Raw genomic sequence first — 14,596 nt, 5'->3', positions numbered from 1 at the left:
TACCTGGGATGTTTGTGGCTTCGCTCGATAAACAAGGCCCGAATAATTTTTATAACTTGCAGGATAATAATATGGAAATATGTTTCCCTGTGGATTTCGCCCAATGTTTGGGCTTATGGTTCCTGCGTGTTTCAGCAGAACTGATGTTATGATGAGGCTTATTCATTATTAATCCTCTGCTTTGCCATGTGTTCAACAGTACTCTTCATGGCATTAGTTTCCAGGGTGCTGTTTTGCAGCACCCTGCAGCATAATTACATCATAGCACCTTCATATAACCCTACACACACACACGCCGCCGTCTTTTTCTAAGTCTCTTTCATTGTATCCTGATCTTGTTACAACCCGAGTCAGATTTCGCATTGAATTCTGTGCCTCTCTGAGAGACTGCTTTCATCAGACTATCTACTCCAGTGTTTACACACACACACTCACGAGATTAGCCGCAGCTCCGTTTCCCCCCACAATGACGAGACTTTGAAATGTAGAAATGAGCAGCAGCCACTGTTCTTATGCTCGCTCAAATCCTTTTCATGTGTCATGACTTAAGCTTCTCCACCGTGAACTATTATTAGCGTTCCTTGCTTTCTAGCAAGAGGAGGGGAAGGAAGGTGGAGAAACGGGGGGAGCCTAAGTTGAGCTTAAAGGGGACGAATGATGGAGGAAAAGGTGGAGACGGTGGAGGACCATCGACGGGAAGGAGCAGAGAGCCGGAGGGAAGGAGGGGATGGTGATGATGTGTATATAGGTCACTAAATCAATGAGAATCAGGTTTTTGAAGGGGAGAGAAGGGGGGGTATTTATAGATACCAGTGGAGACAGATGCATCAGTGACAGGCACAGTGTTGCTGGAAGCAGGGGGGTGGGGTGGGGGGAGGTGGGAATTGACTCTGGTCAAATTAGTCTGCAGAGATTTCTCTCAACAAATGGCCAAAGATTCTCAATAGTGAACAAATAGCAGGGCGCGCAGTGCAAAACTAAATATAATCAAATGGAAATCACTGCTGGATGCTTTGAGCAAATGACCCTCCCGGCTATATTGACAAAACGCAGGCAAACTGTTAGTTGCAGTATTGCAAGTGCTCAACATTTGCATCCACAGTGCAGCTCTACTCATATCCTATTGAATTTGTAATCTGTGGTATCAGAAGGCCGCATGATTGAATGGAATATTAGCTTTTGTTTTGCAGGCTTGTAGGGGAAATGGTGGTATTTATTGCTCGAACCGTCTGAGAGCCGCAGCGGGAGAGGGCGGGACATTTCAAGAGACTTTAAGGTCGCAGGAAATTGGTTGACTAAGCTCATACGCATTTGACAAACTGTTTTTAATCGTCCATTAATTAAACAACTTCTGCGTCGATTATGTCCAAGCGGCCCATGCGTTGGGTGAGGCTTCATGCTACAGCGCAGATAGGCTCATCCCATTTATTTTCTAATGCCCCATGTCTCCTTCCACCAGCTTCGCACAGCAAGAAGTTCCATCTCAAATTGCAAATTTGCTCTGAGGACAAGAAGAGTAATAATTGAAGAAATTGTTTTAAATTGCTCCCTGACTGGCTTTAGTCAAGGTCACAGACAAATTGCTCCTTTCTCCACTTACAGGGCCGCCTATGTGTGATGTAAGACCGCCTGAATGCCGAGTGGCGAAATAATCTACATCTCATTTCTGCATCTAATTTAGGGAGTTATTTGCACAGCAGCCGCATCACCTTGCGTCAAAAAAACGACGGAGGACGCACCCCATTACTCGCCGAGAGCTCTTAATCTCTGCCCTGTGCTTAATAATGTGGTCAGTGGACTCGCACACGACGCCGTCTTGCCTGCAACGCCATGTCAATAAGCAGTGTGGATGTGGTCCAAGTGGGGGGATCCCAACTTTTCTCACATTATATTGATGTTTACTGGACTTTTGCAAATTGATCCATTAAAACGTGTCTCTCAGTTGACTGGAAACTGTTAATGACTAATACAGTGCAACCAGCAACAGCAATTAGGAATTGAAGTTTTGACCACTCAGCACTCAATTACTTTGTTTGAGAATGAATTCTTCTTCTTCACATTTCCACACCAAAGTGGCAACATTGGCTCATCATAATTTCTCCAGATCTGTCCCACAAACCGGTGTAATCCGTTTACGACGACTTAAAACAAAGAAAAAGCGTGAAAATCGCACTGGAGAAGCGGGTGTTTTTTCTTTCCTTGATAAATGACTTAAATGATTAATCAGATGAGTTCATTTTCTGGCTAATTGGTTCGGCACCATTTTACAGGCGACGCTGGCGCTTGTGTCAGAGAATACGATGTGTTTTTCAAGAACTTAACCACCTGGCAGAATATGAGGGGGTTACAATTGTGTTGGTTCATTACCTTTAATGGATTCAAAGCTACTATTAGTGTTTGGTGGAAGTTCGCCTTTAACATTTTGACATGCTTCGTGACTGGTTGCCTTAACATCTAAAGTCAACACTGAAAATACATTATTATATGTAACATTAGTATAGTATAGTATAGTATAGTATAGTATAGTATAGTATAGTATTTTGTGGTAGTTTGTCTTTAATTTTGTACCTGTATGCCTTTTAATATCTTAAGACAACACTGAAAATACATACATAAGAAAAGTACATAGATATGCATAAGAAAATCACCATCATAAAAAATTCCAGACTTGACTTAAAACACTTTTACTGGAGGATTTCACTTGTAATTTAGTAGTTTTATATTTTTTCCTCATTAATAATTCTTCAAATGAATAAGTATTTTCTTTTATCTTGCCTTTATCTGTTCTATGCTTTGTGTCTGTATGCATTTTAACATCTTAAGACAACACTGAAAACACATAAATATGAGCCATGGTAACATTATATAAGACCCCAGACTTAGCTTGAAACTCCTTTTTTTTAAGCAATTCAGTACTTTTTATGTATTTTCAACACTGAAAATAAGAAAAATACTTAAGATATAGGTAAGATATACCATCATAAAAGTTAAACACTTTTACCTGAGGATTGTGCTTGTAATTCAGTAGTTTGATATTTTTCCTCATTAATAATTCTTCAAATTAATAAGTATTTTCTTTTATCTCTTAACGTTTATCTTGACGTTTAACGTCTTGGGACAACGCCAAAAATACACAAATAAGACAAATACATTATAACATCATGATATGACATGACATATAACAACAGACCCCAGACTTTCATTCGAGGATCGTCAGTACTTCAGTCGTTTTTCTTTATTAAAAAATTCCATCTATTAGTATTGTGTAGTAGTTTGCCTTTAATTTTGTTGTGTGCTTTTTGCCTGTGTGCCTTTTAATATCATAGGACAACACTGAAAATACACAAATAAGAGACACGTGTGTGTCATTACACAAGACTCGAAACACTCTTTCAGACTTTTTTTTTTTCTGAATGATGTTGCTTGTAATTCAGTATTTTTTAAGTTTTCCTTCATCAAAAAATATTCCAGCTGTGCAGAGATGTCCAATTAACTCATCTCCCCCGACTGGGATGGAAGCCTCGTCTAAATCCCAGTCGAGGGAATCTCATTACACGCACATCTATATTGTGCATATATTTGGCGATAATGATGAATCGATGCACAAAACGGGACGAAGAACGGCATCGGAGAGCAAAGGAGCGGTGCAGACTTCTTTACACAGCTGCAAAAGTCACTTTCCCCATTTTGTCCTCTGAGCCACAGAGTACGGTGGTTATTAGAGAGAGAGAGAGAAGAGAGAGGGAGGGAGAGGGAGGCTGGAGGAGAGAGAAAGAGAGAAAAAAGGGAGGGAGATAGTCTCAAACTGGCTAGCCTACCCATCCAGTAGGAGGAGAGGAGAGGAGAGGCTGTTGAGGAGCAACATAAACAACAAACAGCTACTACTACAAACCACAGCAGCGGAGTTGCCGACACAGAGGAGTACCGACACAACACTGAGACAACGCCATTCGCATTAGCCTCGGAGTGAAGTAACAGCCATGTATCTGAACAGGGAAGAGGACAATAGCAAAGGTAAGATCCTGCCAAGAATTGCCACTCTTTGCGGAGAGCATCCCGACAGTTTCAAGGTGTTTCATCCCTGACCCGCTGCCTCTCTCTTGGAGGTGACTGCCTGCTGGAAAGGTGGGGGTGCACCGGCACGCTCCTTCCTATTTATATATATATGCACACACACACACAGACACACAAACACATATATATGTACATACACATATATATGTATAGGCATGGATGAAAAGTGTGGGTCATTATGTAATATCAGGGCAGTTAATTGCCTCCTAGGAGGATGCTTATCTACAGCCCGGTCCTGCCTTTATTTATCTCACTGCGCCGTGAACAATCAATTGTGAACCTGTTGTAGACACTTTGCCATATGCAGGATTTTTTATTGTATTTTATTTCTTCCACTGTGCATTGCAATCAGGCTGTTATTTTATTTATTTTATATATTTTTTTAAATACCTACTACTTAAGGGCAACATAACACAAGGTCAAAGCCTTCAGCTGCAATGAAACCCAAGTGTATATAGGTTATTATTTACGGTGCCTCCTCCACATCCTGCAGGTCCACTGTAACGAAGCGGGCTGCAGCTGATGGCTTAACTGGGGAGGGGAGATAACCGTGCAAAGAGGGTACAAAGGAGGAATATTTGAGTAATCTCTCCCACGTGTTTTTGAGGCGTGATTTCTTCTCTCGTCGGGTGCACAGACTCACACTCGACTCGCGTCCCCCGCTGCTACCGCGAGGCACAAATAACTCTCCGCGGCCGAGAGGTAATGCTAATTACCACCTAAATCTTCAGGTTAGTCGAGAATAACACCTGCTGCTACCGAGGACCGGGGTGTGGGGAGGGGAGGGGAGGGGATGAGAGGGGAGGGGAGGTAAGTAGGTAGGTAGGCAGGGGGAGGAGGCGAGGCGAAAAGGCAGAGTGGGAGGAGTCGTTTTTTTCTTTTCTTTTTTTTGTTCATTTCCCGATGTGATGTGAGATAATGTGATCTCAGCGCACACAGACCACAACACGGTACAGTACTGGGATGTTTGTCATCATCATCATCATCATCATCGTGGGAGGAGGAGGAGGGAGTGGAGGGGAGAGGACGGGATGGTGGCTTTGAGATCATAGTGTGAGGCTGTCAGAAACCAAATAATAAAAAAAAAAATAAAAAACAAGCTGCTATAACTCTGACATTTTAAGGAGATTTGGAAAAATCGAGCCGCATTTAAACAGGCGATTTAGAAAATTGAAGAGAGAGCCGTGTCAAACTCCTGACCTCCAAACAAGTGTCTCAGTGCGGAAGTAAGGAAGCAGGTCGGCTTGGCTGCAGATGTTGCTAGTGGCAGCAGCAGCAATTAGCAGCATTAACGTTTTGTGCCGGGATCAAGGCTAGATCAAGCGTCAACCTCCCGGTCTGAGCAATGAAGCCCATGCAAAAGTGCAAGAAACTGCGGTTCATCGAGTGGCCGCTTGAGGCTGGCTCCAAAAGGGAGCAAATCCCCTAAGACCCCCATGTTAAAAAGTCCTAATTTATAGCTTTATTAAACATGTTTACAGCCTGGTACAAAAAACGACTTTGGTCTCAATAGTTTATTTCACTAGTCATGACAACTAACTCTATATTATTATTATTATTATTATTATTATTATTATTATTATTATTATTACGGTTTAAAATTCAGCATAATTAAGTGACCTGCAGTAGCCTGAGCTAACAGGTAGAGGAGAGTTGGGTGGGAAGGTCTCAGCGTCCGACACGGCCCCATGTCCATATTTGGAGTATCTGCATGTGGGCGGAGTTAAACTCATCCAACATGGCTGCCGCAAGCTCCGCGCACTTCGGGCTTCATTTTCGAGGTTCAGAATCCAGTGGGTGATGTCATGATGGGTTTGTCCATTGTAAGTAGGCTAGATGGTAATATGTTTGTCAGGTGTCACTACCACTGTAACATTTCTGTTTGTGCTTTGCTAAACACAATGAGGCACCACAGTCCTTGATTCGTGTAGGAGATAGCTGGCATAGCTGTAGCTAGTGGAGGTGAAGCTAGCTCAGTTGTTTTTTGTTGCATTAAGTATACTCTTGTGGTTGCGATAGGGAAGGGTGGACAGGATTGTATCTATTTGCCAAACCCACACTGACATTTAAAGAAGGCCAGTTTACACCTTTGTTCCTGCTTTTTTCCTTTAGCATTTTAATATCTTGGTGTGCTGGCACCAAACTGAAATATCTCACCAACCTCTAAATGGATAGCTAAATGACTTTTCCCCAGACGATGAATCCTAACGCCTGTTGTCCTTCTCACACGCTTGTAGAACATTTTCGGGCCGCTGACATGTTTTGAGCTCCTTCCCCACAGTTAGCTTAGCACCTCATTTGAGGACACCATCCGCCTCAGCTGTTTTGATTACTTGTTTAGTACAACATTTTGTGCTGAGCAGTTTGCCTGCTAGTGCACTAAGCTAAGTTGGCTAACATTAGCAAGCTACCCATGTTAGCATAACATTAACATTTAGCATCATTGTAGATATGTACAGACTCAGAGCTGCAAATCAGTACTTTTTTTTTCATGGTCCAGACTTCGTGATACACAAATACTGGAAATACTGGAAGCGACTACATCCTGAATGCACTGTGTGATGGCTGGGTAAGGAGAACTGGAGCATTAGTGTTGGGTGCTGAAGTAAGGAAAGGCAAGCGAGGCAAATGAATGTAGCTGCATCCTGTTGTTAGACTCTGTGGTTAATTGGACTGAAAGTAAAGTTATGAGTAGGCTGGCTTCAAATGTGTTGCGGCTACTCTTCTGAGCAAAGAACTCAGTAGTTGATTGACGCCCTCAATTGATTCACATGGCCGGGTGTTTCCCCTCACTGCACTGCCGCGGCCTTTAAATTCACACCGCGTCTCAAGGTGGAGTGGCAGGGAGAGGGAGAAAGGTCTACCGTGGACTTATTGATTATGGCCTCAGAGGATTAAAGGGAGGTAAGGACAAACAGGTTGATCATATGTGAGCCTGACAAACTGTCAGCCACTGTCAAATAAACATCTGAAATAGGATTGAATGTCTGAACTTTAAAAAAAAAAAAAAAAAAGTAAATTATACAAAGGAGTGGATGCTGTGGATGATGTGGCACCCTGTGATTGTCTCCTCGGTCTGACGGCTAAATGGTTCGTTATTTATACCCACTAGAAAACATTCAGCAACTATTTAGACTACTTAGTGATGGTCAAAGTGCTACACTGTGAGCTCCAGCAGGGTTTGATTGTAGGCCATTAAAAGACAACATCAGAGCATCCAGCCCACGCGTAGACGACTTTTCTTATTTGTGGGGAAAATATTTATAAATATTTAATCACTTAATTGGGATGTGTTTTGAGAATACACTGAGACTATTCGGGACTCTAATCAGTTAAATGGTCATAAAGTTAAATATTGCAGAAACAGGACTCCTGACAGTGATGTAGTGAGGTGTTACCAGACATGTATTCTGATGAGCATTGACTCTGGAGTCTGCACCAGGCTAGTCAGCAGCCATTTTTTTCCTTGTTAATTATTTACTGCAATTTTCAAGCAGCGTGTTTGCATATCAGAGGACTGAGGTTGTCCACACCATCATGCAGATTTACACACATCATAGTGTGTTTTTCCTTTTTGACGATAACTAGCGAGTGTGAAAAATCTGTCAGGCAGGCAGCGTCGTCACCCCGTGCATAACTGGAAGGCCGTCCCTACTTGTGAAACGTCTGTGCTTCGCTGCTATTTCTCGTTCAGCAGAAATCGCTTTTGCAGCTTTCATTTTGTCAGATAGAAGGAGACCAGTAAATAAAGAGCTCTCTCCGGGCTTCATCTATTGATAATGATTAACTGACTGTCAAAGGTTTGTCAGACAGGTACTGATGACTTTATTGATCGATGGCCGTGAGGAAGGATGGTTCAGGTAGTTGGTTTGGGGAAACGTGCTCAGAGCGGGACCTGTGGTTGACTGAGTTCATGTATTATGCAAGTAATCAGCCTGAAGTGTATAATTGACAACAAGAGGTGGCCCACTAATACAAGTTTATGGCCTCGGCATGTGGAGCAACCTCAGCACATTTGCCCCCGTTTCAGTCGGGAGCATGACACCTAATGCAGTCTGTGTCCGGACACAACGAGGAAATCGATGTAAAGCATCAGTTGTTTGATTAACAGTGTTAAGCAATCAAAACATTTTGATATCTCCTTTTTTTGTTTTTGTCTGGAGATCGGGAACAGATTGCCCTATATATATATATTTGATGTGTGGTCCTGTACTCTGTCTGCGACCCCACACTATCTACAACTTGAATATGTTATACTGTATTACAGTCAGGTTCACTATTGATTCAGGTTGATGCCGGCCTTGGATTTTGGCCGGAGTCCAAACCTCCGGCCAGGGCTACCAATCTCAGTGATTTAAGTTTGGCATGCAGGAGCTTCACTAAGAGAGCTCCTCAGGTGGAGGTTGTTTTTCTTTTTTTTTTCTTTTTTTTTTTTCTCGGCTTCCTCAAAGATAAATCTCGCAAGCTAAAAAGGTTATGCAATGAGCAGATGGTGTCATATTAGAAGAGGAGGAAGATGAATGTGAATTATCTCAACAAATGCTGGACTTGATGATCCCTAAATTTATGTGATCGTGTTGTTATTTCTTTTTTAAAAAATACGTTTATTAAATTTTCAAGGTAAAACATGAACATGTATGACAGAACAAATAATCATTGCAACATATCTGGCTCAAAATTCAGATTTCAAATTCATACAGGCGAGAGATTCAGGAGGCACATCCCACACAACGAAAACAAACAAATAAGTGAAGAAATAATATATGTATGTACACATCACAAACACATAAAGTAAAATAAATTGAGGGCACACTGCCATGCATGATGCATTTAAATAAACAGGGAGGGTTGCACAGAAATAAAAGCACATCAACGGCAAGGTGCTGTTTATGAGGCAGAGCGTTCGGGGCTGTGATGCAAAGCCATATATGACAGGAAGGGTTTTCTTTTGTTTTACACAAAAACGACCCTGTTATTTTTGATAGAGCACCATTGTCAGGTTATGATCCAAGACCTGCATTCGACTATTGGCATTCCTCTCCACCTCCGCTGTAGCTATACGTGTGCTAATTGGCTAACGCTGACGTGCTAACGTGTGCACATGCGTAAACCTCACGGTAACAGCATGTTAGCTTTGACAGTAGTGGGAGAACGTTAGCATGCTGGCATTAGCATTTAGATGAAGCCACCGCTGTGCATTAGTAATCACTTACCTCTCGACCTCACAGAACCGCTCTTTGATTGTGAATAGCGCTGTTAGTATTGTTAATATAAAACGAGATCTTTTTTGGCACCTTTTCAGTAGCGGGTTGTCACCACCTTTTAAATCCCAGGTGACGACCCTACCTATGCTTTTATATCCATTTTCACATTTGCAGTTATGGCCTTTGTGCGGATATAATTTGATGTAATGACTTACCTCTGACTCAAAAGGCCTCCATTGTGCTCCGGGTTTTTTTTTTTTGACAGTGCTCAGTTTACTACCTCGGCGGTGTCTGACAATGAATTAAAGGATTTTAACTGCTAAGGAAATGAAATGGGAAAACGTGGGCGATTTTTTTTGTGGCGTGTCTTTAACATGGTGTGAAGCGTAAGTGTCAGCGGAAGAGTTCTTAACCTCTTTGTTATTATTGCCCTGTAGAAATTGATGATGTCCCTCTACTTCATGGCTGTTTTACTAATGTAGGATGGGAAATTATTTGGGGGGGATTGCTGTGGCAGTCTTGTAATGTCCATGCCTCTTAAATGTGAATTGGAAAAAAAAAAAAAAAAAAGAGCTGAATGCTGGGCTGAAAAGATATCTGGCTCAGCAGCTGTGCGCAACAAGTCTGTGTTTTTGTGATCAAACTTTAAAGGAAGATTACTGGAGATATTACATTCATAATGCTCTCTTATTTTCTCTCTCTCTTAGTATTGCTCGGAGCATAAAGCAGCTGCGAGCTAGTCTGTTGTCCTGTCAGCTTGCTGTATTGATAACGGATCCAGAGTAGATAAATATGTCATATTTTACAGATAAGCTTGAATTAAATTCATCAGTTTCAGTCTGCGAGCGTCAGATTGGTAACACGATCGCAGCCCTTAGACCTCTAGACACGCAAGGTGGATGAATTGGCGCTGGGATATTGTAATTGCGAGCAGCGCTTAATTCAGCCCCTTTGACATTTAATGGATCGCACTGTCACTCGAGCTTAAGTTTATTTAGCTTTGAATGGATAGTCAAACGGTTAGCGGTTCCAATTTGCGATACAGATGGATGTTTTCAAGCTGAGCCACTGGGAAAATCTCAAGGATCACTGGAGTCAGAGGAACAGGCTGCGGTGGAGGCAATTAGATGCTTTTGTAGGAACACCTGCATCGAAACACGGATTTGGACCTGCTGCTTCACTGTTCCACCGAGGGAGCTCGTCACCCTCCCCGGTGGAACAGGAAGCCGCACCAGCTGATTAGAGCTAAGTCTAATCACACTTTGAATCAAGCAATTTGCGCTACGGAGAAATAAAATCGCATTTGTAAAGAATAGAATTCTTTTTTTCCCTTTGATTAACCTGCAGCCTGTTACAGATATCACACATACATAGCGAAGAATTAATCTTGTATAATATAAAGTAATGTAAAATATCAGATTTGTGACTGAATTCAATTATTAGTGTCTCTTGAACGACTGCTAATTATAGCCCTTTCTCACTTGTTTTATAATATTGCTGCTGTCTTTCAAGATATTACCATTCATTATTTTATGCGCTCACTTGCCAATTCATTCGGTACACTGGTGTATGAAAGAGCTTTCAGCTGTGTGATCGTCTTGGAGGATGTAGTTTGTGTTGCTGTAAAACTGGATTGAATTAAATGTAAAAGTGTTTCTGTCCCGTAGCTTAGCAAACTGGCTAAAACGGGGTCGTCAAAGTAATAGAAACATGTGTCACGGCAACTCATTTTAATAACTGCAGAACTCCAAAATGAAATTCCAGTTGAATCAACAGCTCTCACAGTTATTTTAAAAAAGACTTCATGAAGACGAGATTTAGTGCAAGACTGTGTTGCATTGAATGCATTTGTTTTCACTGGGAGTCCACAGAATGACTTATGAGCTTCCAGCTGCATTAAAATGTGTTTTAAACCAGTGGCTACATGTTTATGCAGTGCTGATGCTTAGCCTGGTGGACATTATGGGGCATGTTTCAAGCAATATGGAAAAACTAAATAGCTCTGCTTCAAATTGCATAGTCCTACAACCAATCACAGACACTTTGTTGTAGACTAACTCCTATTCACGGCCCAGAGATAATATGACTTGTCGCTATGTCGCTGCTCCTCTTCTGTCCATCCCCACGTAAAGCCCACCCGGCCAAATTTGCTGGAGCATAATCCCAACGGAGAGACTCCAGACCAACTTTTTGCTGCATTTTTATTTTTATTTTTATTTTTTGTAGGTTGGGGAAGTTATTCTGACTTCGAGGCTAAAGAACGGGTACAAATAATTGACCGTCTATTACATGACAAAGAATGGAAGGCCTATTTTTCAAATGTTATTCTCGTAAGAGGAAGGCAGGCATCTTTACGTCTGACTTTTCGATACAGCCTCTCAGCGCCGGAGTTATTTTTATTGTGCGCTCTCTCAGCTGACTAGATTACAGAGGAGGGGGGAGGTCTTTCACTTCTCCTTTCTCTGCCATCTTCTGTCCCTTTCTCTGCTGAGTCTCGGGGAGGGCCTCGCTGGTTAACATCAGCCGGCCGGGGGGGAGTGGGGATGGAAGTGGGGGGGGGGGGGGGGGGGGGGGGGGGGGGGGGGGGGGGGGCTGGTTATAGGAGACAAGAGCTGGAGAGGCAGATGATGGAGTAGAGGCGAGCGTGAAAAGATGGAGAGAGCAAGAGAGACAGAGGGAGAGCGAGAAGCAAAGAACAAGCCCTGGAGTGCTAGCCAGTCAAGGTCATACAGAGGAGAGGAGGCCCTCGTGTGCGAGTGCGTGTGTGTGTCTGTGTGCGGAGGGAAAAACAGTGCGGATGGGAGGCCCACATAGTAAAGAATGAAAGGTTGGTGACAGCAGATTGGTTTAGTCTGGGATGCGGGATTTTTATGGGGGGAGGGATGAAGAAAGGAAGCAAACAGAGGAAGCCAGAGATGAAAAGAGCTTCACAACGCCGACTTAATGTCCCCTTCAATCCTGCACTCGTGACAGGAGCTGTTTTAATGTCTAACTTTTAACGCGTCTGACTTAAATTCGGCGGCGGTGGAGCCACGTTTGTTGACGGCCGCTGCCTCCGCGTGCGGGGGGAACGCTTCACGTGTGTTGCTTCCAGCGCCGACGCGTCGATCCATCCACAGTCTCTCATTGTGTCGGCTCATTTCCCCTTAACCTCGCCACACGGCGACCTCCGCCGTCTCATCGCAGCTCCCCCTGTCACGAGAAGCCGTTGTGCATTTTGTCGAGTTGCGTGTGCTTTGAAAATTAAATGCAACAGCTGCGCGGCTCCACCTGACCATCTTTTTTTCTGTGTCCAGAAAGGAAGGATGAGACTATTAATCCCATTCAGGCAAATTACTCTACTTCCGATTAGCGACGGGGAACGGGAGACTACTGCATAATGGATAGCCTGGTACTTGTCATCTTAGGATCAAGTGTTTTGAAAGCAGGCTCGCGGTTCGCTGAGAACATTCTTTATTCGGTTATCCCCGCAGGATGCAAAGAGTCACTTGGAAATGTGATCACTGCCGTCTCTTAAAACATATTAGCCCTGCTCGCATCTCTTACACCCAGGAGAGATTACGCCTGTGAGCGGTTGCCATAGCGTTCAGGAACACCATGGTGCCGATGCGAAAGATCGGAGGTGGCTCGGGTGCTCCGTGACATTATCTCTCCGGGGCGATAGTGTGTGGGGCCGAGATAATGCGTGACGACTGTGTTTGCGGGAGGTCAAGGGTTCACTCCCGTGTGTGCCCCCCCCCCCTCCCCTGAGGTCGACCCCAGCTCTGACTCCCGTTGTCTCGGATCACCTTTAACGTATTCGCGCTGCGTTTTCCCTTTCTACGAAAATTGCCCTTTTTTCCCCACTGTCACCCTCAAACTCTATCACCACCGCTAATCCTCCCATTAAAACCTTCAGTGGTCACACAATCGCATTCGGTTTAAGACTCCCAGTGAATTCTTGGCAAATTATCCTGTTGACAGACATCATTACCATTCTAAAGCATAATTAATCTTTCCACACCGTGATTTTACACAGATGAAGAGTAATCGCTCCCGTAATAATGAGCTCCAAAGCTTTTTGCCAGACACAGGCTGTAATTTTACTCGTCTTAAACAGTCTGCAGAGTGAGCTAGTGGATAACGTGACCCTTAACTTTTGGTGTTATTATGTCTGACAGCTGTTACATACAGAGAGCAGAAAAATGATGAAGAGGGGCAAAAAGCTCTACTGTCACCTGCAAGGCTCAATTACACGTTATATCTTAAAGAAATGGGACTAAGGATCCTTATATACCAGGTTATTAGGTCAGGTCACTCTGGACTGGAGGCTTAGGGTTAGCTTTAATGTTAGGGTTAGGCTCAATGTTAGGGTTAGGTTTAATGATAAAGTTAGGGTTAGGTTTAGATCGTGGCATTTGTAGCTGTGTTTTTACAATGACAAATCATTACATTTAATTTACTCTATTCTATTCTGTTTTATTGTTTTATGTATCATTTCTATCGATGTACTGTATGTATTGACCGTATTCTATTCTGTTTTGTTCTACTTCCTCCTTACACTGTGTGCTCTAAGCTAAGCTAAGCTAACTGGCTACTCAAGGTCACTGCACATAACTATTCAATACATTTACTGCAGGTGTTGACATTGTGTGTGTGTGTGTGTGCGTGTGTGAGAAAGAGGTGATTTTGGATAAAAGCACAAGATTTGTAGAAACTGAAAAGAGCCGATATATTCCGAAAAGAATGAGTGTTTACACATCGGGCGTATCACGCTGTTTACTTCAGTACAGCCTGTTCCACAACTTGGTGTGTGTGTGTGTGTGTGTTAGAGCTTTCATTTGTGTGTGTGTGTGTGAGTGTGTGTGTGTGTAGCCGCACTGTCTCTTGGTATTTAGCAGAAAAGTGTGTGATTTTGTGTGAGCCACCCTGTATCTGGCAAGGTAGCCAGACTGACAGATTGGGCTGTGTGAGTGCCATCTCCTCGGCTTGGCTGCCTGAGCATTTCTCTTTCACTCGTCCGCCTCATCTCCCTATACGCTGCTTCAGCGGCGACCAGCGGGGCAAGCGATATTTTCCGTCACTCGCCTTATCTCCCTGTATAGGTGGGGCCTCCGCTCGGATTAAGTCCCCCTCACTGTTCCATAACTGTAGCTATAATAAATGATGGATCAGTCGTCCTGCTCCGTCTCCCCCCGGCGCACGAACCGAGGAGGTGGCTCTGGTGACAGCGCGGGGTTCAAATGCCAGAGATGGCAGCGAGCGATGTGTGTCCGCGCCTCCTTTTCTTCCATTAGCAGTTTGTGGCGGCATCAGGAATGACACATTAGTTTAGGCTT

At 43.4% G+C, this 14,596-nt stretch overlaps 1 protein-coding gene across 1 annotated transcript in view; it reads left to right on the top strand.

Annotated features, from left to right (window-relative positions):
- The first annotated feature begins 3,755 nt into the window (after positions 1 to 3,755).
- The window catches only part of syt7a (synaptotagmin VIIa), a 77,875-nt gene continuing 67,034 nt past the window's right edge, over positions 3,756 to 14,596 (top strand). The window contains exon 1 of the mRNA XM_047595466.1: positions 3,756 to 4,014. Coding sequence (XP_047451422.1) covers positions 3,981 to 4,014 — 34 coding nt within the window. The 5' untranslated portion in view covers positions 3,756 to 3,980. The remainder of the gene's footprint in view (positions 4,015 to 14,596) is intronic.

This window comes from Mugil cephalus, chromosome 10 (assembly GCF_022458985.1).
Source record: "Mugil cephalus isolate CIBA_MC_2020 chromosome 10, CIBA_Mcephalus_1.1, whole genome shotgun sequence".
NCBI lineage: Eukaryota > Metazoa > Chordata > Actinopteri > Mugiliformes > Mugilidae > Mugil > Mugil cephalus.
The sequence above is the reverse complement of the archived record's forward strand: the minus strand, read 5'-3'. Positions and strand labels throughout refer to the sequence as shown.